Source organism: Lutjanus erythropterus, chromosome 24 (genome assembly GCF_056507025.1).
Source record: "Lutjanus erythropterus isolate fLutEry1 chromosome 24, fLutEry1.hap2, whole genome shotgun sequence".
NCBI lineage: Eukaryota > Metazoa > Chordata > Actinopteri > Lutjaniformes > Lutjanidae > Lutjanus > Lutjanus erythropterus.
Window position 1 is genome coordinate 11,475,136 of NC_139340.1, and position 27,182 is coordinate 11,502,317.

General features: G+C 41.4%; 1 protein-coding gene across 1 annotated transcript in view; it reads right to left on the minus strand.

Annotated features, from left to right (window-relative positions):
* Positions 1–4,873: 4,873 nt before the first annotated feature.
* Positions 4,874–27,182, minus strand: part of cckbra (cholecystokinin B receptor a) — a 44,668-nt gene continuing 22,359 nt past the window's right edge. The window contains exons 4-6 of the mRNA XM_084713866.1: positions 19,059–19,320; positions 8,700–8,827; positions 4,874–6,516 (exon numbers count right to left, since the gene is read on the minus strand). Of these exons, the coding sequence (XP_084569992.1) occupies positions 5,942–6,516; positions 8,700–8,827; positions 19,059–19,320 (965 nt within the window). The 3' untranslated portion in view covers positions 4,874–5,941. The remainder of the gene's footprint in view (positions 6,517–8,699; positions 8,828–19,058; positions 19,321–27,182) is intronic.

Sequence of the window (27,182 nt, forward strand, 5' to 3'; positions counted from 1 at the left end):
AGTTAAAAAGTCTCACACTTTGAGCTGGTACTGTCTCTTAGCATCCTCCTCGTTTTTTCAGCACAGCTGTGGTAAATTCGCTGAATCTCTCAACTGAAAATGTCCATGCTGAGCTGTTTGTTTGCATGAATTGGCTACTGTCTTCCTGAATAATTTCCGGATATGCACAGTGAGATCACGGAATAGCCCAAGTTACTGAGGAGGCCTTGAGACACAATTAAGCATTCAGATGTCATTTTAGCATGTGGACTTTGGGAGAGACAGAATTTGCAAAAAATAAAAATAAAAACAACCTTTTTTAACCACAAGTTAATGGGCCCTCGGTGGCTTGGTGCCTAAGGTAACTGCTGACCTTTAGCTGATGATAAGTGTCTTTCTGCATACACAACCTGTATTTTATAGAAGCGATCACACAGGCTCTCACACACGTTTCACATAGGCATAATCATGTTTTTTTCCCAATTTATTTTTTGTTAAATAATGGACATTTGGCATGAAAAATACTGTAGCCAGTAACCATGAAAAACAAGACCGCATCATAGTAATTATATCTTAGTACATACAGCGAAAGCAAAACATCACAAACATCAACAATAACCTCACATTTAAAGCCTCTCACAGACGTGAGAGTACACGGTCCTGTTTCAACTAACAGACAATTACACATTTTATAGTCTTACGATGTAGCACGAGCAGGCACCAGATGTGGATAAAATAATGTCAGCAGACGCATGGACTGCTTTGGTAAACATTAATCACACGTAGATGGATGGACACAGACAGCTTCACCGTTAGCAAACTGTTTTCAATGATAATAAGAGCTAAATATATGATTTCATCACCTCTCTGTACCTGCTATCCACCTCAGCATGTCTCACTCAGTTTACTTGCAGTTTTTTTCTCGTCTTGAAGCTGAGACTTTAGCTTGACATACATGTTAACACTTAAAATGCTCCTTCAGAAGGTGTTAAGAGGAGTCTTGAAAAGACCAACTCGTCTACTCTTCCCTTAACTCAGTCTCTGAGCAGCAAGAGGAGCAGAGAAAGACACATTTTTTCCTTTTTGACAAGGACACACTTTTTAAGGCTGAGCAAAGAAAAAAGAACATGAAAAGGAACAGCAGGTTCTTTGACAACTAACAGTGATGTTTCTCGGTAACTCTCAGGCGCAGAACCTGTAGGCCAAAACAAAATATCTCATTCTGATTCTGTGCCTGAAAAACTACAAAAAATCTCTCTTTTGCAATTATTAATTATTCTGCAGAAAAGAAATAAAAAATCCAACAGAGGCACATTTCAGTGGCAGATGTCCTCCAGGTAGCCATTATAAATAATTGAGAAACAACTTCTGCTAATTTACTTATGAGTGCTTTGTCAGTGTTTGCAGCTTCTTGTAACTCCCAGCAGTCGACTTTTCAGCTGCCAGGAAAAGCAGCGGTATTTGTTGCATTTTTAAGTGAGGATTTTGAAGGCTCAAGGTGAGAAGAGTTTCCTCTAATCCTTCAATTAAAGTGAGAGCATCAAAAATACTCCAAATTAGAGGTTAACTAAGAGCAAAATCATAATGAGTAGCTTAAAGAGCACATTATCTGTCAAAGTTATTTGTTGGTGCACGCAGGAACTATTAAATGAGCAGGAATGGTTTGATTTATAGCTCTGAAAAGTGGCACAAATGACATGTTCTTTTAAGAGAGCGCGAATGAGTCATCATCACAAATATGAGGAGGTTATATTTCACTGCCAGAAAAGTGACAGTGATGAAAGATGACACTGCAGTTTATGTTTTGTGCTGTCACTTCTTTTGTGTCCCGGGTTGATCAGAATTTGCTCCGTGTGTTGTGTGTGGAGTTAAACAGGCAAATGAGGTTTGCTGTTTTTTTTTTTATTCCCCCCCTCCTCGTGTGCCGCCTGGAGCACCTAATGGGATTCTTGTTGAGGGAGATAGAGATATGAAAGAGACTGACTGTGCGCACGGTCCCATGCATTCGTCTCATTGCAGTTTCGGTTTGCATCAGGCATTGTTCTGGGGACGCGCTATGAATTAGATTTCTCACCCCCGGAGGCGCTTTTTTAACTTGTTTTTCGAGGAATCTGTAAACTTACTCTGTTACGCCCCACACAGCTTCAAATGAATAATTCCACATTTTGGGAAATAAGAGTGCTACAGGAATGACATGTTTCTGTAAGGTAACCCGTAAGTTAGCATTGCTGTCGTTGCCTCCAAAATAAAAGCATTTGTCTGTTGTGCAAAAAAAGACTCACTTTGCTGGTATTTTCAGTTCAATGATTGCTGTTGTCTAAAGATTAAAAGATCAGATCAGCTCTGTGTGGTAAATATATCCATCTGAAGCACAGAGTAACACCTTAGCATACTTAAAAAAGTAAAACGGCATGACGAAATTAGTTTTAGTACTCAGGATACTTCTAGGGTGCTGATTAAAATTAAAAAAACAAGACAGCGGCAGCTCTAAGACTGGGCGGTTTGCTCGTTTTAATAATTCATATCTAAACCCGCTGGCCTGCTAAAGTGAGAGTCAAAACAAATATAAAATTCAACAGTACATTTTCAGGAGCAAATCTCAGGATCACTGGAGGCTTTTCAGATTACTTTTAGTCATCAAGATTAGCATTTTTCATAATGCACACTGTCAGACACTGAGATTTATTTTCTTAAACTGTAAATCTTCGAACTATATAGAACTCAAAACACCACCAACTGGATTAAGAGTCTCACCTTCATTATTCTGTCTCAGCCATGCTTGTTTAATACATTTAACAGTCTGCATTTCATTAAACTTTTGGCTCCAATTTCATAATGTTTACAGGACATTTGGATACAAATTTACTTGAAGGTGAAAGGTGCCCAGACTGTGAAATAAATCCTGACCGCTGTTGTCCGGCGCACCGAGTGCTGGAGAAAATATGGAAATCACTCATTGTCTCCTGCCTTAATTACAAAAGCACACACAGAGCGGAGGGCACCAGACGAAGTGTTTACAAGCGAGGCTCAGTTGGGGATTTTTGTGTGCCAATTGTGTGCCTGCGAGCCAAACCGCCTTCAACCTCTGCCACCGCCTGAAAACTGCTCTCGGACAGTGACTGCGCCTGCAAATCTCAGCTGTCACCCACACGCTATTGTCATTCATGTATTCATACGCCTCTGTGCTGAAAAATGATAAAAAAAAAAAAAAGAGAGAGGGAGGGTGGCGGGGCTGCGGGGACAGGGAGTGCTAGGCGATGGGAGGACATAAAAAAGAGGACCAAACTTGAAAGTGATAGGAAATGACAGCACTAAGCTGTCAACATACACCGTATGTAGGACAAAAGTATTACATCACACTGCTTCTTCACACAAAAACAGACACTTTTGTGCTGCAGAGGCAAAATGGAGTCTACTTCATCTTAGTGGGGTGTTAAATTATTCACTGCAATACTATCATGTCCAGATTTTGGCATAATTGATGAAATTAATGAATGAACTCATGAATAATTTGTACTTTGTTAATGAACATCATGTCCTGTCATCAAAATAATATTCATTACTGGACAAGTTAACTTGAATCAAACAAGTCTGTCTGAACTGTTCAGTGATTCAGTGGGGATTTTAGGGAATTTTGGGAACACAAGCCTCCTAAGGTTTCAAGTTCTTGCCTCTGCTAAGCTAAACTAACCGTCTGCTGGTTCTAGCTTCATATTTAGTGAACACAAGCCGCCTCATCTTTTTCTCGTTTTTCTTCAACCATTTTCTCGCCTCAGTTCTTCTTGTCGTAGCACACTTTGAGCTTCACTCTTTAAATGAAAGGTGCGATTTAGACCAAGTTTGTTGTTATTATTGTCGCCATTATTAAAGAATGGAAGGGCTCGGATGTGCCGAGACATTTTTCTGCAGCGAGATCTGCAGCGCAGCAGAGGGTCCCTGAGAAACACCTCGTTAGTCTAAGCCTGGAAACGGGGTCTTTGTACTTAGGTAATGCTTGGCGTAATTGGCAGCACTGAAGCAGAAGGCAGACGGAGAACATAAAAGACTCTGCAGAGATAATTGAGCAGAGAAGGTGAGTTTGACTAAAGCACCTTTATGTGCCATTTTTAGCAGGGGCAGACTGGAGCAACCTGCAGGTGCTATCAGCCTTTCATGGACGGACTATGTGCATTTCTTCTGCTAATTCAGAGCCTGATGTTAATGTCTGCAACAGTATTCAACATACATACATACAGCGGGAGATTTAAGTTCCATGACCAAGCCTGTTTGATCCCAGTTTGTCATACTGCAGAGCGGATAATACAAGAAAACTGTCTTGCTCTAAACCAGGGTTTCTTATTCATGCACAATTAAGCTCTTCAAATGTTTATCTGCAAGATGTTTATATGAACCCGCACTTGTCTTATCAGCCTGGATCACAAAGCAGAAGGGTCAAAAACATCCTGTTATTACTAAGAAGCCCACAGAGTCAGCCAAATTCATGAATTCTGGTGCTTGCGTATTTGCATAAAATCTGCTTTGCACACAAGAAGTGATGAAATATAACTCAATAAGAGCGAAACACAAAGTCGGAGCTGGGCAAGAAGCTCGTCCAGAAAAAGCTGGACTAAACAGGATTAGTTCTCTGTGTTCCATATTTCATAAATTTGGGCGCCAACAAGTTATTCAGCAGAATAATCCTGACAACTGCAAGAGAGAGAGAGATGCCCTGAATGAATGAGGATGAAAAAACGTTAAACACAAATAGTACAGGCATTATACAACATGACCCCACACAAACTGCAGCAGAAACTCTTTCAACTGTTCTAGTCTTCTAAAATACATCGTTTATAACATTTCAAAAGTCCTAAGAAATCCAAGTGATGCCACAACGTCACTTGGATGAAGGAGGAAATTCTTAACTCTCAGATGCATACGTGGGTCAAAATGACCTGTTAGGTTTGTTTTCTTGCAATATCTTTGGCAGTCATGAATATCTTTAGGGCTATTTTAGGTTGCATTTAAATAATTTAAATTTATGTTAATCAATGCCATCATTTCTATGGATTAGTGACAATTTATGTTTCTTTGTACACAGGGATACTCATCTTCTGATGTTGATTTAAATTATTACTTCAGGAAGCAAGACAAGTGCAGAGTATGAAACACTTTTAAAGCACCACTTGAATCTCTTCAGACTTTTTATATGTTATGAAGGAAACTTTTATGTGTAATAAACATTTGTGAGATTTTCTGTTGTAATTTGTGTGAAGTTCAACCCTTCTGTTAATCACAAAATGCCTGTGCTGAAAAGGCTTTTTGGTAGGATCATATTTGGGTGATTCTTAAAACTCTCTCGTCATACGATTCCTTAAGACTTTTTTCTTTCATTCAAAACACATTTAGGACTCAAAACCTGTCGAGTTTGTCTTTTAGGTAAAATGCCTGCACTAAAAAAAGGAGCTGACATCCATACTGATTCATTACTGAGTTAACGAGTCCTCGTTGTTCAACAGTATGTCTCCGTCAAAAATTAACCTTTGGTACAGTAAGAACATGGATCAGACAGTATTTACAGGTACACAAGATTCATATTTTCAGTGTAGTTTTTCACTACAATGTCTGAGCCAGTGAACAAACTACCATGATGAACGAAGCCACACAGAGAGCACAGGCACTTGATGTTCTCTTCAGGATGCAACAAAGCGGATGCTGCAAATTAAACAGAAGAAAGAATGTCACCAAACTGAGACGACGTTTTCCTCCGACTGACATTCTGCAACCATGCACACAAAATTTGAAGGAGACCTTTTAAAAAGGCCCCATAAACGAGGGCAGAGACATTACTCAGCGCGTGACTCACGGCGGATTACGAGTGAAAAACAGAAGATTGAAAAAACAAACAAAAAAGAAAAAACAGATGGCGCACACAGTGGCCGCTGCCTGACAGCTACTGATGCGACCATCCAGCTCTCCTCCAGGCTCAGCAGGTGCCAGTGCTGACGGTGGTGTAGCTGAACTTGGACATGGAGGTGGCCATCGACGTGGCCATGGAGGTGGCGGTGATGCCGTCTTCTCCCGCCTCCCTCCTCCTGCACCAGACGCACCGGCGACACAGCCGGTTGCGGCAGCAGCAGCCAAAGGTGGAGAGCAGGGCCTTGCGGAAGCGTGTGTTCATGAAGCAGTAAATGATGGGATTGACGCAAGCCGAGGTGTAGGACAGCAGGTGGATGAAGGAGATGGGCGCCCCTGTGAGGGTGTTGGCGGCCGACTTCGGGTCGAAGGCCTTCCAGGTGTTGGCTGAGTACAGCGGCATCCAGCAGATGAAGAAAAGCGCCACGATCACCATCAGCATGCGGATGACTCGCCGCTTGGCCTGCAGCTTGGCCTCCGAGGTGTTGCTACGGGCGCGCTCAGTCTTGGCCTGAGTGGCATTAGATGAAGCAGAGAGGGTGGGGAGCTCCACGGCAGAGGTGGGTTTTTTAGACACCTGGATGTAGCAACCGTCGTCGTCATCATTTGAACCTGCGACAGCCCGTCCTACTCCGTTCTTCTGGCCTGTGGAGGGTCAGAAAGTTTACATTTGAAGAGGAGAACATCATGCAAATGCCAAGTATTAAAGGGATAGTTCAGCAAAATGTATTTTAGTCACTTTAAAAAGGTCCTCCCAAAAACATCAGCAGTTGTATGCAATATTAAGAATATTTTCACTGCTTTACTTTGTCATCAGACAGCCTTCTTTACTAAAGGATTCTGGTTGCTTTGGAGAAAGCAATATTTTACTTACATAAGAGCAGCATCCCACTGCAAAAGGCTGTCTGACAGCAAGGTAAAGGGGTGAAAATATTCAAAATATATCGTACACTTAAGGATGGACCTTTTTTCAGTGGCTAAAATAGGTTTCGCTGCTGACCCTGCTGCAAAATGTGCTGGTTTTCCCTCTCTGCTTCTCCAAAGTGGGGTATGCCAACCATAATACGCTGACTATCGGTGAGTCCCTCATACAACCCCACGTCAAATAATCCAAAATATCCCTTTAAAGGACAGATTCACAGTTTTAAAGTCAGGTTTTGTTGTAATCCTCCCTCTTGTTCATACTGGCTGTTAATAAAATCCTCTCACAATGTTTGTCTAATGGAAGTCATGGGGAACAAAATCCACAGTTTTTGTGCAAAGTTGTATTCAATTCGAATGTACTTGAAGCTAATATGAATAAACGAAATGATATCTTCCAAACCTAGAGTCTTTTTAGTACTGCTTCCCTCTTTCCCTGGACAGTGTTTCCCTGCTGGGCTGCAGTGGAAAGATAGTTGCTCAAAAAGAGAGAAGTTTGTACCAAAAAGACTTTGGAAGATATCCACTTGATGTGTCTGACTGACTTTTGAAGCCTCACATTAAGTACAGATAAACTTATCAGATACATTCTGGCACAGAGCAAGGACTCACATCACATCCACTGAAAGCAAATTATGAAGTTAAAGACACTGCCTGGAAACTCAAATTCACAATAACCTTCTAATAACTTTGTGATTTGGGGTTTTATGTATGCCATCCTCCTCATTAACAAAACAACCAAAGGGCACCTTACTTGATAATCTGCCATCCCTCCTCTCCATCCCCAAGTCAAGCCTGTGTGATTCACCGATCCTTTACCTGACAGAGCTTTTTATGCAAGTTAGAATTTATGGCCCCGACCATGGCTTGACCACGACCATAACCAGTGGCATAACTGTGCTTTGTATTTGGAAAAACCTGGTGCTATCCATGGTGCTGATTTTCACTTTTTGCTCTTGCTGTTTAATCTGAGTCTGAGCCAGCTCAGCAACTGGGAACTGAATCTGTTACCTGTGATACCTCACAGACCACGCGCTGTGCTGCTGGTCTACTGCAGCTTCGATCCACAGCAAGTAACGTCCGCTTGGATCCGGACTAACGTGTTAAAATGCCAAAGTCGAACTTGTTTTCTAATAGACTGTATTTCAAGCCACTTTTTCAGAGGCTTTCATGTCCGGTGTGAACAGGACGGACGATTACAGCAGACAAAACATGTCTCAGTGTTCACATCTGGCACCTGGAAATTCATTATCTTGCTGCATCACAAAGAAATAAAATACCTTCTTTATAGATTAACAGTTGCTACCGAAGGCTATTTCAGATCCTCTCAACCTCGATGAATCACACACAAGACCGGACTCCATGGAAACTGCTGCTCCTGATGCTCACCGTTACAACAGCTGCTATAATTCAAACCAAATTTCTCGCTGTGTGTGACAGTTTTTATCTTTTCTATGGGAAATACCAGGTACAAGGCCATGGAGACACTCCACACAGGCACGAAAAGTAGTAGAGTACGTATAAGGAGTGTATTTTTGGATGTAACAGGTGCAGAACCTGTAGGTAGCAGCAAAATATGTCATTCCCTGCTTCAGGCAAAACAAACAAATATCTCTTTCCCCATTATTTGTTTGCCTGCATTATCTTAGAACGGTAACAGTAAAACTAAAAAACACATTCAAACAGGCATGTACTTAATTGTAATTTAATTGCACATTTATTAGCAGTCGTCATGTTTTACCGGACTCTTGATAAATCCTGCTGTTTTCTGTCTTTCTAATGTTATTCACAGTAGCTTCTTGCAGGTCTATAAAACATGAAATAGATGTTTTCATCCGCAGTATGAGTTAAATCAATGTGAACAAAAAGCCTTCTGCAGTTTGGATTGAATTTATGATGGATCTCACCGGTGGTCTCTCTGCTCTGGCTCAGCTCGAACTGAATGCCTCGGTAGAGCTCTCTGGAGATCAGACCGTAGGCTATAATCATCACCACTCCGGGGACGAAGAACAGAGTGAACAGTAGCAGCACATACCTGAAAAACAGCCAGAATGGAAAAAGAGATAAAACAACACGCAGAGAGGGAAAAAGTCACTGCTAAATGTGCTCTAAGAATCGACTAAAAACATCAGATTCTCCTGCCTGCGATCTTAATAAACAATCTTTCTTTTGCTCATGCACCTCCATGCACGTGTTGGAGCTGTGCTGGAGGCCCTGCAGATGGTTGATCCCTCCCCACAGCCCTCTTTAGCCCCATGGCGTCTGGCAAAAAGCACTGCGGTATCTCGGGCCAGTTCTGCAGCAGGCACCTCAGCACCCTGCGGTTTAACCTTCCGCCGCACTGTGGACTGTTTTATTTACCACTTTTCAGCATTTTTCTGATGCAATGTTGGCATATATCTACAAAGTTTTCTCATTTGCTGCTGGTTGATACATTTGTTGCCTGTGAAACTGCTGAAGCTGTGTATTTACTGGGTAGAGTTGTGTCCTAACAACATCTCTCCCTACATTATGCTGCACTTCGGTCTGCAGTCTTAAATAATCTTGTTTCTTGCACTGTTTGCAGCCCCTTGTGCTGTCTTGAATATTGCACTGAGGGCATTTCTGGCCAATTTGGTGCCCCAACAAAAATATAATCCTAACACTTTTTGCTCCCATACAAGTAAAACTTCTTCTGTGCACACTAAAGGTTCATTTCTCTCAAATCTTGCTCACAAATTTCTAAAAAATCTGTTAGTGAGGCTGATTAACAGCTGGATTATTGCACAGGTGTGCCTTGGACTGGTCACAATGAAAGGACACTCTAAATTGTGCAGTTTATCTTGATAAAAGGCATTTATTTGGCACCAAAATAACATTAACATTTTTTTCCCCAAGAGTGCAAAGTAATGACCCGCCCTACTCTGCCTCTGATTGCTAACCAATCACTCCTCAGGCCTGAACCTAACCAGCCCAACCAATGAAGGCAACAACTTCACAAATATTTGACATCACAGCTGCAGGCAGTATGGGAGACACCATACAATAGAACAACAGATGGTTAACACTATCTCATTAAGATCAATTCCATTTATAGGCTCATTAAAGAATTTGCACAAGATTAGAAAGAAAAAAAACCCAAACAGATTGTGCGCCATACATCTAAGTGTCGGCAGCAAGGCTATAAGCTAATGGGACTATGTAATGTTTTATTTAAAGAGACTCAGAACAGAACAACCCTTGAGTCCCAGACAATATAAGAGCTGGTATCACTGTCTGTGGGCAATAAAAAGGAGTTCAAGAACTTGGGGTCCTCTGTGATAATGAATTCGCTGACTTCACTTTTATAAAAGATTTATATCAGCTTCCAGGTGCACTCTTCTCTTTTAATTTTGCAGATAAGGATCTGGGTAAAACAAGCACTATTAAGAACTCTCCCAGTATTTCAGAAACTCCAATTGAAAAAAAGAAGAGTTTGATCACAAATTCACATAAGGGATTAGTCTAAAAAATATTTAATGCTATGAACTGTGGAATGAACTACAGTTCTGCATAAGTAGAAAGGGGGGAAAAGATGCAGACAGCAGCAAAAACTGTAGATTAATTTTCTGGAAATCCAAGAATCCAATGGCAGAGAGAACTGTTGTCATATTGCACCCCAGAAAAACAATGTTAGAGGGCAAGAATGATATTCAACAGGACATGAGACAAACTCATTAGAAATGTATGAAAAACAGAGGGGCAGCTCGCTCTATAGATTATATTTTTGTATGTAAACTGTGGCTTTGAAGAAGAGCTTTTATTAAGGACAATTTGAGAGGCTGTTGAATGTATACCGTATGGTTTAAGTTAATGTTTTTAATGACTATGCAAACTAAAGAAAGAAAAAAAAGCCTGCACATTTTGCACAGCATGAGATATGAGAACTTTACAGAGCAAAACAAAATTGTTCGTTCGAGACTGTTAGAGTAAAAGCCAGCAACATAATTGGCATGCAGCATATATTTATGGTTTTGTGGAAAACACGGTCAGTCTTAGCTCTGACCACCCACTGTTGAAGGAATTTGTTCTTCTGCCGCCTGGGCAAACATATGGATCTCTCAGGGCAAAAAAGCAATAGATTTTTAATGTTCCTTTCCTTTTAAGTGCAATAAATGTGTTTAATTTGCACTGGACCTTGTGCTCAGAAGCACTTTATCACCAGTGGTTTGATAGTTTTAACAAACAACTACATCTTTTTCCTTATTTTCCTGTAACTGTTGTTATTACTGTCTCATGTCCTCTTGTATATTGTGTTTTTGTCCTGTACTGTAACGTGTTAGCCCGTCGTCAGATCATGTCTGATGAACAGTAGCTTTAAATCAGAGCAGAGAGGTGATATAATAATAAGGCAGCTTTAGCAGCAGACATTTCTAAACAAAGATTATAGTTCTCCTCCTTACAGTGACAGTGAAGTGACAGTTGGCTTGAAGATTAGATCTTATGTCCCACAGTTTTGTCCAGTGAAGACAGATGTCCCCCAAAGGACTAAAAGGAACCATGAGAAAATGAACTGAAAAGTATGCTTTAAAGTCGACATGAAATGAAAAGCAGAGTGCAAAGAGTATTTGCCTCTGTATATTTACATGTTCTGTAAAAATAAACAGCGAAGGGGGGACGTGTCACAGTAGCCAATGACGCTAAATGAGCATTAACGCTACGTCCCTGTGAGACTGTTTCTTGTTGCCCTTTAGCTGCAGCTACGTTAGCAGAAGCTGTGACTCAGAGTTGAAGCTGGAAATCGAAAGAATTTTTTACATAAAATATGATCCAGTTTCACCCAAATTCATGTCGCTTTCTTGCGCACAATCCACTGTGACAGATACCGCTTTCCCCAAAGTGAATAAATTCTCGCAGGCACTTAATTGCAGTACTTCTGGAAACACTGACGTACCGTACTGTTGCTAGTAAGCTTACTAATGAATCTGAGCTCTACGCTGCAAGAAAATTAACATATTTTCCATGATTTTGAAATAAAAATACAAAGAAATGGGTGGGGCTTTCATATATTGTTAAATAAGTGTGCAATATGACAAGGGATGTGACCTCAAAAGGTCAAAAAGTCATTTTTCATTTCACCTTAACTTAAATAAAATACACAGCATGCAAACTCCCAACACAAGGCCATGTTAGATCTCAATAGTTTGCAGAGTGAGGCGGAGGCAGTTGGACGAGTTGGACCAGTTAGCTGTCCCCCGTCTGACACGAGAAGACACCATAAGAAGGTAGCAGCCATCCTGTTTATCCTATAGGGACGGTTTTCAACACAACCTTTAAATACTGCTCTGTTGACATATTGACAGTTCACACAGTAACGCCTATTGACACATAATAAGTGGATCCCAGCACAACATCCTACAGACAAAACACACGAACACACAGTACAAAACAGTAAGACTTTCTTCAGAAGGCATTTATGAAAAACACGGTTAAATATTCTGTAATGTGACAAGTGCGAGACATTTCCTGCTGCTCCAGGCTGTGTACTCGGCTGTTTTCTGATCATAAATGTTCAATTGTTCTCGCACAGGAAGAAAAACGATCACGTCTCACTCCCTCTGGAGTGTCTGAATTGATGAAGCATCAAAGAAGAAAGTAGTGAACTGAGTAAAAGGGCGAGAAAAGTGAACAAAACGTTAAAATTCAAAGGGCTCAGAGCTTCAGACTGCAGCTACGGCTCCGTCTATACGAGACCTGCAACACCATGTAGGTTTGTTTGAACATCCAGGAAAGTACAATCAATGAGTTGCATAAGAAACCATTCGGGATTATAAAAGTAGAGACTCTAACAGTGAAACGAGGTGAACCGAGGGGAAAACGATAGAGACAGGAAGAGGTAAAGAGAATACTAAAAAGAGTAAGCCGTGAATGGATAAGATAAAGAAACGGTACAGATGTCACTTTGATCGTAACAAACTTCGCCATCTGCAGCCACGTCTCCCTTTTCATTCGTCGCAATCACAGCGTGCTGCTCTCAAGCGCCGGTGTCTGAGGTGCACATCAGTCAGCACATGAAAGCGACGGCGCTGAGGAAGAGGCCGGGTTTCATTCATTCTCTGATATTCTAATGTCTTCCCGGGCAACCCTCTGAACTCTGCACAGCCCCGCTCTTTCACTTCCCATTAAAAGACGGCCTCAGTCAGAGCCTCTCGTCAGCTGCCTGTTTGATATCGCGGAAAATCTGTTAAGACAAAGGACGTCAGGGAGGGAAAACGTAGGAGGGAAAAAAATTAAAAGGTGCTGGTGGATATCTCCGCTTGTTTTGCCTCACGAGGGAAACCCAGATGGACGGACGGAGCTGATGCACACATGAAAAAACACGATTAATATTCATACCCTGCTCCCTCTTTTAACTGTTCCCACGTCACCTGAAAGCTACATCAACCAGGAAAGGTGTGCTTGCTTTATATTAATCATCAAAGAAAATTATATGCACGTGTTACACACTTCTGCACTACAAATAATCTCAGCCTGTGATGGGGAGACGTGAAAACTGGATCTCTGTTTCTCTCCGAGACTTTTGATTTCTTCTTGTTGGAGTTTTGTTCGTGACAAAGCTCTATGGACCAAAATACCTCAACAACTATTTGATATATTTCCACATCGTGTTATGTTACCAAGGTTTGTAGAAACATTCATGAACCCCAGAGGATGAATCCTACAGACTTCATCTCACCCCCCACCCATCGATAAACTCTGAGCCATTAATGTAGGTAAAACAATAATGATTGTAAATAATAGAAAAAAGGAGGGGTACAGTCTCATTCTGATGGTGAGGCTTTTTTGTTTAATTGTGTGCATAAGCCTTTCAACTGATATACAAGAAGACAGCTCCATAATCCAAAGGTTTACAGATGGACAATAAACTCTTTCCTAATGCCTAACGATAAGACACTTTGCTTGTATAAGACAAAGGTTAATTAACTTAGTTTCATGAGTTCTCAGGGGCTAACGCTCCATGAATACAGATCTCTGGGTGCAAAGGGATTTCTCTCTGGATGATCTTGGAAACTGTTTTTATTTTTCCTTTCCAAAAGTCTTCTATCTGGTGATCGGTTGGGAGCATCCCTCTAGCCACGCCTTTACACCTCCCAAAGGACAGGTTATTTTCTTCAGTCTCATTACCTGATCGACTGTATAGTAAAAACTGTATTTGTAGTCTGGTCTTCCCTACATATTTTGTTGCAGAAGTGGTTTGAGTCAAAGATGCTACTGAATGATATTGTTGAACATGACAGGAATACTACATGCAGCAGTTTGTCTCTGTGATCGTCTCACTCTAGTGACAACAAGTCTCTACTGATGAAGGTGCTTATACTCTGTATATCGGCTAACATATAGTATAGAATTGAGTATTTATAGTATATAGTTCAGAGAATATTAAAACTCCAAAGCAAAACTGGGACTGAGAGAAGAAAATGCACATGATAAATATTAGAGCTGATATCAGCATTGTAAATTTGAGCATGTTGCCATGCTAGCATTTAGCATTTGGCTCGAAGCACTGCTGTGTCTGTGTACAGCCTCAAAGAGCTGCGAGTGTGGCTGTACAATTTAATTCAGCAGATCCTTTCATGCAAAAGTGATGCAGACTTGTAGCTTGTTATTCTGCAACCTGTCAACAAAACTGAGAGCTGTGACTCAACTGCAGGGACGTGTTTGGGCATCTTCAAGCTCGGTGGTTGCTGAGGGAGGAGAAACAAATTAACGTAATTAAATCATAATTAATTGCACTCAATTTCACCTTAATCTACTTATGAGAAGAAATGCTGCTACATCACTGTTACTGCACTTCACCTGTTGCAGACAGACACTAATTGAAACAGCTTCACTTGCTCACACTGCAGCGTGAGAATCATGTTTTTTGTTGTGCTCCCCGTACCTTTCGAGTTTTACTGACTTCAAATCTGTTTCTGGGTTTCTTCTTCTTACATCAGCATCAGAGAAGAGAGGAGCTGATAAAGATGTCGATACATTCTCCTGAGTTACTTTAATATTTACTTTGCGCTCAGAGCAATAAACTTAAGAAGCAGCAGCAAGTGTCACTGGACTCTCCTGCCCTGGATTTTGCCTCTCAGCCTGCACACTGTTTACCCTACAGTGTATTCTTGTGTGGCTTGCTTGAAAGGAAGCCTGAAGGCACTACTCAGGGCTGAAAAGTCCTACCACCTTCATTTATAAATATTTTGGGTAACAAATACACTTCAGCATCAATGAAACAGTCCTCTTTGCGGTAAGATCCAAACACAACAAACAAGTATGAATACACAAGTATGTAGTATCCAGTCCCTATCAAAGAAAATAAACATGACTTTTAATAACATTTCAATTTTATTTTTGATTTTCTTTAACTTGATTGTATTAATTGTACCAAAGCAAACCTACGCCCTACATCCTGAATAAAATGTTTGTTTGCAGCTGCGCCCAGTTCAACAAAGGACGTGATGTTTAAAGTTGTAATGATTCACATCTTGACATTTGAAAGTGGAGTAAGGAGCTGCACCGAGCTGCACTTTAGGCTCCAGGCCTAAATGTCACTATTAAGTCACATTCTGCAGGTAAATCGCTCTTCTAAAGTGATGCAGTCGGCTGAAGAAGAATTATATTATTAATTCCTGAGGTTAAAGAAAGTCTAAAAAAAAAATCTATTTTGAAAATGAAAGGAGATACAGATATTTGTGTTAAATGTAGGAGCTGTCAGAAAAATAAATACTCAAGTAAAGTACAAATACCTGAAAACTCTACTGAAGTACAGTAGCAGTGCAGTATTATCCTTTGTTACTTCTCACCTCTGTTAATAAAGTGTTATATTCAAGTCTCCATTATCTAGTGGGCCTCTTGAATAAAATTATTCATCGCTCCACAAAACCGTTGCTGTCAAGATCTGTCTTTATATAAAGCTCCAGTCTGTGTGAACTGTCAATGCACATGATGCGTAATAATCACTATAACAGTCATTAAATTTGTATTTGAGTTTACAAAATTGCTTCATTAACCACTTTATGGCTCCGACAGTACGCGTCTTCTCATCAGCTCAGACTGTAATTTCAGTCTAAAAACGGATGCTTCAGTAACTCGACACGCTGCTTCATTAGGTGCAAAAAACGGTGACTTTTTTTAATAATGAGATGTCGATGATGAAGGTGTCTAAATTTTTTAACCTCGCACCATGATGTCATTTAAAAGACGGTCCTGACGGGGGAAGATGAAACTGTGAATTCAAACTTGAAAGGGCCTCATATTCTGTGACACATCTGGACTTTTGACATCTAAGCCGTGACTTTCTTCCTCCTCTTCCTCCTCCTCCTCCTCCTCCTCCTCCTCCTCCTCCTCCTCCTCCTCCTCCTCAGCGAGCAGACTAATTAACTGGTCTCCCACCGCCTCGTCTTTCCCAGAGAAGCTTTACGGTTTGATAGACAGTGAAAGAAAAGAGGATTCTTCAGAGTGTTCGAGCACAAAAAGCTGTCGAGTAGTGAGATGTACAAGGTTTTACCATGTTAAGCTTCGTCTTCAGTTTAATTGCGCCATCCTGCAGGAAAGAAAGTTGTTTATGGACAGATCTCTGAAAATCCCTCAGCGGTCGTAGTATATCCCAAGATGCTCGAACAGAGCTTGTCCTTAAGTGCGAATCCATCCACTTGGGGTGCTTTTTAACAACAAAGCAGCGTTTATTGGTCCTCAGAGGGTGTGTGGATGGATGGATGGCTTTCCTACCGCAGCGGCAACCCTGTCTCTCCTGACATTTTGCAAAGCGTTACTCCATCGTTTTCAGTGAATAGTCAGGAGCAGAGAAACAATCGTGGAAATTTAAAACGACGGCGAGCAGCATCAATACTGAGGGTAGACACCGTAAAAAGAGTATTTCAGTAGGAGCTGAAATATGTTCTCACTGAGTCCTATTCAAATCTCTTTTTGTGGCTTTTAACGGCTTGAAATAACATCCTGTTCCCTTAACCTGCTATTCTTAAAAAAAAACTAAACGTGTCAGTCAGGTTTCTCTTAGTATTGTACGTCTGACATCATGGCATTCATGTCTGTTCCAGATTTTTCCTCCCTGCAGTTGAGCTGCCATTTTCTCTCTTTAGGCTAAAGCAAAACAAAATTAGATTTTGTGATCAAATAATGTATTATGTTAGAAATAAAACTGTCCTCCTGAACTGGTTAAATTGCTGTTTAAGTTTTCTGAATGGAACGAGCTAACGTTAAGTCATGCTAACATTAGCAAGTCACCCATCGTAAGTCCGGCCCCTTTTTGCTTTGGGCTGTTGAGCAAGTTTGGTACCTCTGTCAACTTTCTCCGTTTCCTGTAAAAGAGACATATAATTTGATTTTCTTGTCAACACAGACCTTTAAGTCGTCCAGCCTTAAATTTAGGTTGCATTAAAGTAAACTGTTGATTTAAAAGCAATCAGACAATTAAATAGATCTGACTTAAAGCAACTGTTCTCATCCAACTTGTAACTTGATTTGAAAGAATCTACAGTATCTTTGTCTAATGATGTTTTCTCTACTTTCCGTCCCAGCCCCTCTGTTTTATGGTACGACCCCTGCTTTGCTAGAAAACTGATCCATTTCATTCCCGTCTCTAATTACGCCTCAACGGGAGCTGCCTGTTCACCTTTTTCATCCTAAAAAAAAAAAGACGGTCTCCCACTCAGTGATTTCTTTCATTCTTCAGTCACCACATCTGTGACGCCCTCTGCAGCTTCGGCCCAGGCATTCAAGCTTGAAATGACAAGAATTTACTAGCCTTCTCTCCATCATTAGCTATGCTTTTTATCCGTCTCATATCTTTTGCTGAGGAGGTGGAGAGAAATACAGCAAAATCAAAGCCCAGTCACACATGCAACTGTAAAAAGTCCTAAAAAAAAATCTATTTATTTTAATGGAATTGTCCCAGTCAGTGGCTTTGCTCGCAGGGGTGAAGTAAATCTACATAAATCTTTCCTGTGGATATTAACTTTGCTGAACTTTGACATGCAAATTCAAGCCGGCGACTGATAACAAGCCGTCTTGACAGCGCTGACCTTTGAGAGTCAAAAATTGCGGAAGCTATTGAAGCTTATTAGCTGCTCTGCACCATCCACTTTAAATTTAACCTCCTCTGCCAGAGAAACAAAAGGCTCCACAGAGGAGGACTGGTCTGCACAGAGTCACAAGACAGGAGTCAACCGATCTGCATTTACAATAGAGGACAGACACAGATTATGGTCTTGGTGGACACTTAAATCACAGAGTATGTCAAGACGGGTCTCGAGATGGATGCACTTTTCAACACTTTAACACCATCCATACTGGTGCACCTGTGGAGAAGCTTTCTAGCCTCGGAAATCAAGAACACTTGTTAGGTGAGTCGGCTGCATGTTGCACTGTGGGACACACAAGCTGGTGTTTTATTGTTTTCATTGAGGCAGCTGTGTAATATTCCTCTGCTCAGTTCGCTGTTAGATGGTCAGGCCAATAAAACCAGCATGTGTAAGGAACCGCTTATGGCTTTTCATTTTTTGGTAACGCAAAAGTACTTTATAACGAGCTACTTTTCTGAGTAGGTAACACTGTAATGTTATGAGTAACTTTTTAATTGCAGTAATCTTGTCATGAAACACTTTACTCAAGGAAGAGACCCAGTTTACAGCCACACAGGTAAACTGTGCCATCAGTATTAAATGTAGTAGGTTCTACATCTGTTTCAGGAAGTGAAACACGATTAAACATTTGCAGTTACAATCACACAGTCTAATACAAAGGCTGCTCTGGTGGCGCCGAAGGTTTGTGCAGGAACTTTGAGGTATTTTACCAAAATGAACAAATCAGCATGCAATCTATTTTCCAACTGTGAGCAATCAGTAGAAACTAAGTGGTCTGGCTACTTTGTGTCTGTCATGGTAATGCATATGTAAATCACACAATTACCCCGAAGTCAGTGAGAATATCTGCACACACTTAAAACCAAAACCAGGCAGATTTTATTCAGTTCACGGACCGATTCCGTCCCGTCATCTTTTCCTCACTTAATCCCTTGCTGTCAGGCATGTGACATCTTTTAAAAGGTTCTCAGAGACTTTGTGCTGAGTTTGTCCTACAGAGTGGCACCTGTCTTCGTTTTAAAATAGCTGCCGAGCCTCATGGCTCAGCGAGACAGGTGGTTTTTTTCCTTCTATCACCAAAATAAGATCAGAGAAATGATTGATGAGCTGATGAATGACAATAAAAATATACGTGTAATACCTGGACCCGCCAGGACTCACCAGGTCTGCTCTGCTTGCGGGCTGGGCCAGTCCAGGCGACACATGTGTCCAACAGTGCCGTTGGTCTTGGGGAAAGACCTGAGGACGCTGAACACCGGGTAGGGCACCATGATTAGCAGCGACACCACCCAGGTGGCAGCGATGACACGGTAGGCGTGGGATCGGGTCTGCCAGGAGCGGGACTTGAGCGGGTTACAGATGGCGCTGTACCTCTCGATGGCGATGGCCACGAGGCTGAAGGTGGAGATGCTGACAGAGATCCCTGCGGGACAGAAAAGACAAGAAGACAGTTAGAGGGCTGCTTTGTTTCTTAATTGATCCAAATATTTCACCTATGACTGCCATGAAATTTAGTGCTAATGGTCATGTTCCCCATCGGATAATTACAAATATCACTGGTGACCCCTTAACCTGACCTTCAAAACTTCCCAGAACATCATCGGTACCCATCTATGGAGCATCAGTGCAGAGCCCAGAGGACATTTAAAGACAACAACTGCCCCAACCATGGCCTGTTCACTCAGCTGCCATCAGACAAGAGATATAGAAGTATCAGCTGCAGCACCACCAGACTGAAGAGCAGCTTCTTCGCTCAGTCTGTGATACTGATCATTTCATCCTCGGCACTCGCAACAAAATCTCATTTTACTGCCTTGTTGCAAATGACAAATCACCTTGTATCCTTGTAAAAATGTTTTCACTAGAATGAGTGTTTTTTTTTTTTGTTATTTTCAGCTTCTTATTGTGGATGTGGTGTACTTGGTGTGTTTTGGTTTTGTCTGTCCTTCAGCTTGTTCTTCTCTTTCTGTGTATGTTTGTCTCCTGCTCTCCTGGTTCGCGGCTCGGCTCACAACACAACACACCTGTCGTTACGAAACCAGCACACCTTGCTGTCCTCGAGTCATCGCCTTCTCAGAATAAGTGGACTGCACCAACACCCTGTCTGATCATTGTACCACACTCGGTTTGTTTGTATCCTGCCAGTTTTTGACACCTATTTTTTCTGTCACCCCAAGGCTCTCCAGAGAGCTCACTACATTGGATTAAACCAGCTGACCATCTCCTTGCCTGCTCATAATAAAAGCCTTGTTTTTGCACCTTACCTCAATCCTTGACAACTACATGCAACATCTATCACATGTGAGTAGTCACATGATCCATCGCTAATACCTTCTGTAACCAAAAATCTCAAACTTTCTTGTTTTTTATTGATTTTCATTCAGGCTGCTTCATTTACACAAACATGACTTATTCACCTCTCCCAGCCACTGATTTACAAACTACTTAATTGGCTCCTGAATCAAGCTGATCAAACTCAACAAACATGTACACAGTAACACGAAAAGGCTCCAAGCCATGCTTGCTTATTAGTCCGTTTTTTTCCAAAAGAAGCAGCACCTCTGAGATTACCCTAGGACACAGTTTCTAAAGGGTTAACACAGGTTAAATTCCTTCACAGACAATCCAAGGCCAAGCTGCATTTGCGTGTATGAATATTCATAAAGTGAAGAGGGGAGGGGAGCGAGCTCGGTCAGAGCGTAGCCTGAGTTCTGAGGGCGAGCCAGGCTGAGACAAATGGCGTTAATAAACCCGTACCTGCGTGTCACCAGCAGCTACAAAGGACCCCCCCCCCGGGAATAAATTCACCACACCGATCCTCTGTCGCCACGAGAGGCAACAACCTGTATCCACATTAATCCCCATTCACTGTCCTTCACGACGGAGGAACATATCACCGTCTAAACCGCAGCTTTTCATTATCATTCAAGGGAGGAAGTCATTATGCATACTCCTATGAGCACGGTGCAATTCAATCTACAGGAATCATATTAAGAATTATAGGGCGGCTCTATGGCTGGTTTAGAACAATTGATCCTCATTTTCAGGATGAGCCTCCTGCAACCAATGATCAAATGTTAGTTCCTTTCTTCTGTGATAAGCTTTGTTAACTGAAGTTTACAGGATTTTGCATATATCACCAAAGGAAAAACTTTAAAAATGTCGAAATGTGTGGATCGTAACCTGAAGAAGAAAGAGAACCGTGCGGATACTTTCTTTGGGATTCGATGTGGAGTCTGATAGAAGCAAGAGAACGGCTTTATCTCTCAGTCCTGAGCTAACAGAACAAAGGAGCTGACGTGTAATGAAACTCCAGAACAAAGAGAACATAATTGTCAGAAAAAAGACATTTGAATGCCTTTTATGCTCCGTGAGCAGTCAGAGAGGCTCTGCTGTGCATTATTAAACGCATTTCAGCTGTATGCGAGGGGAGTAATTTTTTTGATTGCTGTTACACTGACATGAAACCAGACAGGATACTACATCAGACCAGACCGTTGTGCCGCTGACGCACTCAGGTGGAGAACGATCGTTACGTGTCGTAACTCTGGTTCTGTGCGCCCTGACACGTCAACGTTGGCGTATTCACTTGTCAACGGTGAGACACACCTCTCCTGGAGGGTCGACATGGCAAGAACACTGCGTGAGACGAAAGAGACAGGTTGATGTTGTGTTCTGACAACAACAGGAAGCTAGCAATTCTGATTTGACCCACTTTTCTCGTCAAGTGACAAGTTTGCATCAAATTGTCCTCCCTCTGTGAGTCATAACTCAGTGAAATCTGAACACACGGACATGATACATGTTTGAATCGTTCATTCAAAACAGATTTCTCCAGTTTTATTAATTTCTTTTCCCTTTTTTTTTTTATCCTAAATCATGTTTTTTTTTTGTGCGCCCCAAACAGGTACTGGGTTGTTTTTAGAAAATATCTAAAAAATGTTTAATTAATTGGTTTATTCATCTTATGAATGGTTTTTCTAAATGAGTGTCAGTGGGTGTCAGGGTTGCCAGATCCTGAGCTTTCCTGTGGAATTAAGCAACTTTTGAAGTGTTGCCACAGGTTGAATCTTTTGTCTGCTTGTTGGGTAGACAAACATTAATAATATAATATCTATTAATAAAAATCCGTATTTGAAATGAAATAATTTCTTGATTCCAAATTCCACCAACGGACTCCGGACACATGTCACACGCACACCCACGTAGGAACACACACGCAGCGTGCTGCATGCTCTTTGACCACTGGTGCTGGTTTTACTGGCCGTTGGGCTGGTTTTGTTCAGACTTTTGGCTGGTTTCGTCACACTTGGCAGACTTGGCAGCACTGGTCGGTGTTATGTTCTCCAATATGGTCTAGGGAATGAGGGGAGGAACAATTTGGGGATTGTGAAATGTATTTATTGTATGGGCAAACGTGGGACAATGTCAGTTATTATTCAGAATTACTGTCCAAAGAGGAAAAAAAAATCATAAAACAAAAGGAACTCCTTATAACCTCAGAACTTGCCTGAGCATTATCAAGTAAATTATCAGCTTTTGTCATGTTGCACTCAAATTGAGAGAACAGTAGAGTGTATACCCACAGTGTCAGAGTCATCTTAGCATAACTAGGCTATAAAAAGATGTGTTTGCTCTGAGAATCACAAAGCGCAAAGAGACTTGTTACCAGGCACCACCTGTCATCACAGTACAAGTGTTACAATTACTGTTTTTGTCAAAGAGCCTCAGGGCGGAGCAGCCACCAGCCTCGTTCGATGCCACGATCCTGATGGACCGCTGACCGCTGCACACTTCCGGTCAACTAAAATAACCGGCTCAGCCCCGGCTGAACAGAAGGAGGTGGGTGGCACAGTCAACACATGCAGAACCTAACGGTGCACCGGCGCTGCACAGAGTCTCGCACAATAAGTCTCTCACACCCACACATCTCTCTCAAGTGCTAAGCACAGACACGGAGAAGGACCAAATCACACACGGGGGGGTGGGCTTCTTTTGTTGATGCTTGAAGGCGGTCATGCCCAGCCACTGCGCCGGCTTACAGTACAATGATTGTGGAAATGAGGAACACAGAGAGGCAGAAATTTGGGGCTTTTTCTCTCTTCTTCTGCAGCACAGCGAGGCAGAGGAATAATCAAAGGGAACAATAAAAGCAGAGTAGAAGAATAAAAAGAAGAATTATTTATATAGCACTTTTGTAAAGTGCTTTACAAAGCAAACAGACATGCAGTAGGATTAAAGTGCATTACAAAGAGAGCACTACAAACAACTGTAGGTAAAATGCAGATAAATATCCTAAAAGAAACACTATTCAAAGCCTTTACTTTGAATTAAAGTTTTTGGGAATAGTTTGACATGTTTAGAAAAGCTTTCTTGCAAATAGTTAAACAAGAAGAGTTATGCAGCTTTTCTTGGCACTTTTGGACATGCATAGTCAAACTGTGCGCCGCTGATTTGCATTTTCATTACCTCTTAAAAAGGTACCAAATAAAGGTATGTGAACAGGACCCGACTCAAAATATCTGTGCAGTAAATATGAAGCTACAGCCACATTACATCCTTATAAAAACTGCTGTTGAAGCAGGGAGTCACTGCTCCCAGACAACAAGCAGCTCATGTTATAAATCCTCTTGTAAAACCACATGTATTTTTAATCCTTTGGTTTTTGTGTGGATCAAACAATTGCGATATGATGTGTTAAATAAGTGAAATTCATCTAAATCTTGGCAAGAAATCAAATATACACATTTAAATATCAAAGTAATCATTTATGAGGTGATTTAAAAAAAATATTAAATCACCTCAGCCTCAAATAAAGGAAGATGCAGTTATCTTTAGCAGTGGATGAGATGTGTTTTAGAAGCAGGAATAAAGAAATGGCACAATCATCTTCACCACCAACCAGCATAAAAACTGCATGAGGAGTCAGGCTTTATCGCTTTCTTACAAGGACAGCCACCATAAGGTAGATTTAGCTCATTATATTTGGCTGAACACATATTTACGTGCAATTTTTCAGTGCATGGATTCATGAGGATGAGAGTCTCAGCCTACAGAGCCGCATCAGAGATCGAAGCCTGTGTGAAATAGAGCCACATGTTTTCAAATGAGTGATGTTTTCAAAAACCTACACTTATGAAGACCGATAGCTGCGTGGTCGTGCAAATTCATACTGAGAGGAAGTGCACTCCCAGGTGATGTATGGGACGGACGCTCCGGTGATTTGAATTGATGACACGGGAGCAGATATGCAGACAGCTCAAAGAAATCCAGAGAGTGATGCGCTTCTTGTCTGAGTGATCAGATTCTTGTCCGGGAGCAGCAGGACCAAATTCATCAGACCTGTCAACATTTCAGTCCGGCTCCACTTGACCATCCGTTTTATTACTGCCGGGGGAAGCAAACACCGATCTGAGGGACAGTTTGTTTAGCCTTTAAAGAAGAGTTGTGAATCTGACCAGGAGATCTTTACAACATGTTTTAAAGGGATAGTTCAGAGTTCAATATTATACCAACCTATTATACCTACAGTAGACTAGTAGACTAGTGCTTTTAATCCATATTATACTGATTTATATATTATTATTATGACTGAGAATGCACTGCTTTATGGTTATTTTGGCTTCTGACACACAATTTTAAAAGACATGTTTGCTTTTATTGTACTTATGCACAAAGGGAGATGGCTTTGGGATTTATGTTTTAATGGATCTTGGTCCATTACAGGCATAAATAAACTGACCTAGGAGTAGAAAAGGTTGAGAAGCCCTCTTATGGATTAACACTGTATGTGCATTAAGAAGACACATTGCATTTTAATCCTTCACATGAACTCCATCATGTGAAATCATCAGCAACACCAGTGAAACCCATAAACCTCACTTTCATTTTACATATGATATTTAAATGCCAAGATATAATATAGCCATCTCTCCAACGTCATCGCTGTAGGCACATTTTTAGGAGCCTATATTAAAAAGAGAAAATTAGAGTGGACATTTTGCATTTCATACACGTCTCACGTGTCTCACTTATTGCTGTATAGTTCATTTGAATTGAGTTTTCAGACAGCTTCTTCCTGACACGTGGCGGTATAGAGAGGCTAATGTCTGAGCAGAGGTGATTCTGGACAAGGTGCTGCCAAGCTAATTACCAGTCAACTTACCACCTACTCTAAATGCTCACGTTTTCCCCCTGCGCCGTATCTTTCCCTCTCTGGATAAAGAAGAAGCTCTAATCCTTTTTCTTGTTCATTAAACTTGAGTCGGGCGAACGTTCGCAGCAGGCTGCTTGATAACTGGCTTTGGAGGGAATCTGTGAAGTTTGGAGTCGAGGGTCTCTCAGCGCACCTCAACCTGGGAGAGGAGATTTACATTCCCTACCTGATTCTCCAGCGTTCAGCTGAATGTTGCCCCAAAGGCGTAAAAACTTTACAAAAAATAGAATTAATGTGCTGTAGGATTCCCTCACAGGCAGTTCTGTAAAAGTTCACTTGAAGCCGTGAAAACCCAAATTCTGATACGTTATGCGAACTGCACCTCAGGGGGGAGCTGACAGACTGAGCGGGTAAGTTGGTTGGTAATTACATCATACCACCAGCAAGACAAACACAAACACGGATACATAAATGTGATTGAAGCCTGCACGCACGCACACACCCGGATTATTACGACATCGATCTGATAACTGCCATCGAAACAGTGCAGCGGCCATGATTCACGTGATTATCGAGCTACAGGGGCAGATAGATGGATGCACGGACGGACGGGTGAATAGAAGGATGGATGGTGGATTGTATATCTAATGGGCGTGTGCTAACAGATGAGCTCGCAAAGGGTAGATGAGTTCGCCGTGCAGGTTTCACCACACGATCAATGGGTGAAGATAGTCACAATGATCCTGCGTATTGATTGGCTTTGGCTGACAGAGGGCTTCGCTCAGGAGAGGGACTCTCAGGGGGGAGTTTGATTAATATGGATTTTTACATGCAGATGCTGGTATTTGGTGATGAGCATTTACATAACATTTTGCTCCAAATCATTTTAATTTTCATGCCAAAGAGTACAATGATTCTGTGTTGCCTCTGTGAGGAGCACAAGACATGTTTTCTTCTTCATGACTTGCTGCTGAGGCTATGATCCAGGCACAGATGTGTGGCATTTGGAAGTCATATGCCTACTACAAACACTTCTGATGATTCAGTAGTACTACACACTAACAATCACCACTTTTATAGACATAAATAATTATATTCAGCACTGCATATTGTAAAAATGATTTGTTGAAGTCTTTCTTCTGTTTACAGTTTATGCCAGTCACATATCTTTATGCCCAAAACCGTAAAAAAAAACAAAAAACGAACTTCAATTTCAAGAGTTAGTCAGCTGCACTTCCACAATCAAGACAAGAGGAATAATCATTCACGTCTATCATTTCTGAGCACTTGTCGTTTGTTTTGCACCATTTCCTCAGAGCTCTGACTGGACTTGTGTTCATCATCATGAGTAACTGGATATTTCCACCAGACACAAAAGACTCTTTATTGTCTGGATCCTTTCCATGCAGATGCATCTCCTGCTTTCCGACAGAGCATGACAAGATTTCATAAACAGATAATTCAAGAAAGGTAGCTGTACGTGCTGAAAGTGGCTAGTATGTTTTTCTTTAAACATCAACCATCTCTCTCAATTCAAGATATGTGTAATTTTTGCAGCAGCGTTTTTTTTTCATGGGCTCAACCTTTCTCTTTCTCTAACTCTCTCTCTCCTTCTCACTGAGCATAGTGCTGACATGTTCGTGCGTGAGACCAGCACCATAAAATTTGATCAACAGTGCTGCGTGCGACAAATAGCATGTGATGACAGACATCATACCATCAGGTAAAGAAGGCGGGGCGACTGATGGTTTACAGTTCTGAGGGACTGAGGACGCTCTGTGTTGTTTTCTCTTTGATTTATCTATTTCATTTTTATGGCCTGATGCTCCCAATGGCCAATCCACCAGTGCCTGGTAGACAGGACCTGAGTGCAGACAGACAGTTTGTCAAGTCCAGGCAATTTTTGCTATAGAGCACCAACTCATAACCCAGGGCGCTTTTTATACAGAGCAGTTCTCGACCATAATCTTTATATTATTAACCCAACAAAACTCCCTTTTAAAGAGATAATTCAGATTATTTGAAGTGGGTTTGAATGAGGTATTCATCCATAGTCAGTGTATCACCTACAGCAAATAAACGGACAATAAAATTTAATGATTATTGCAGTGACAACAAAGTGCTGTTCA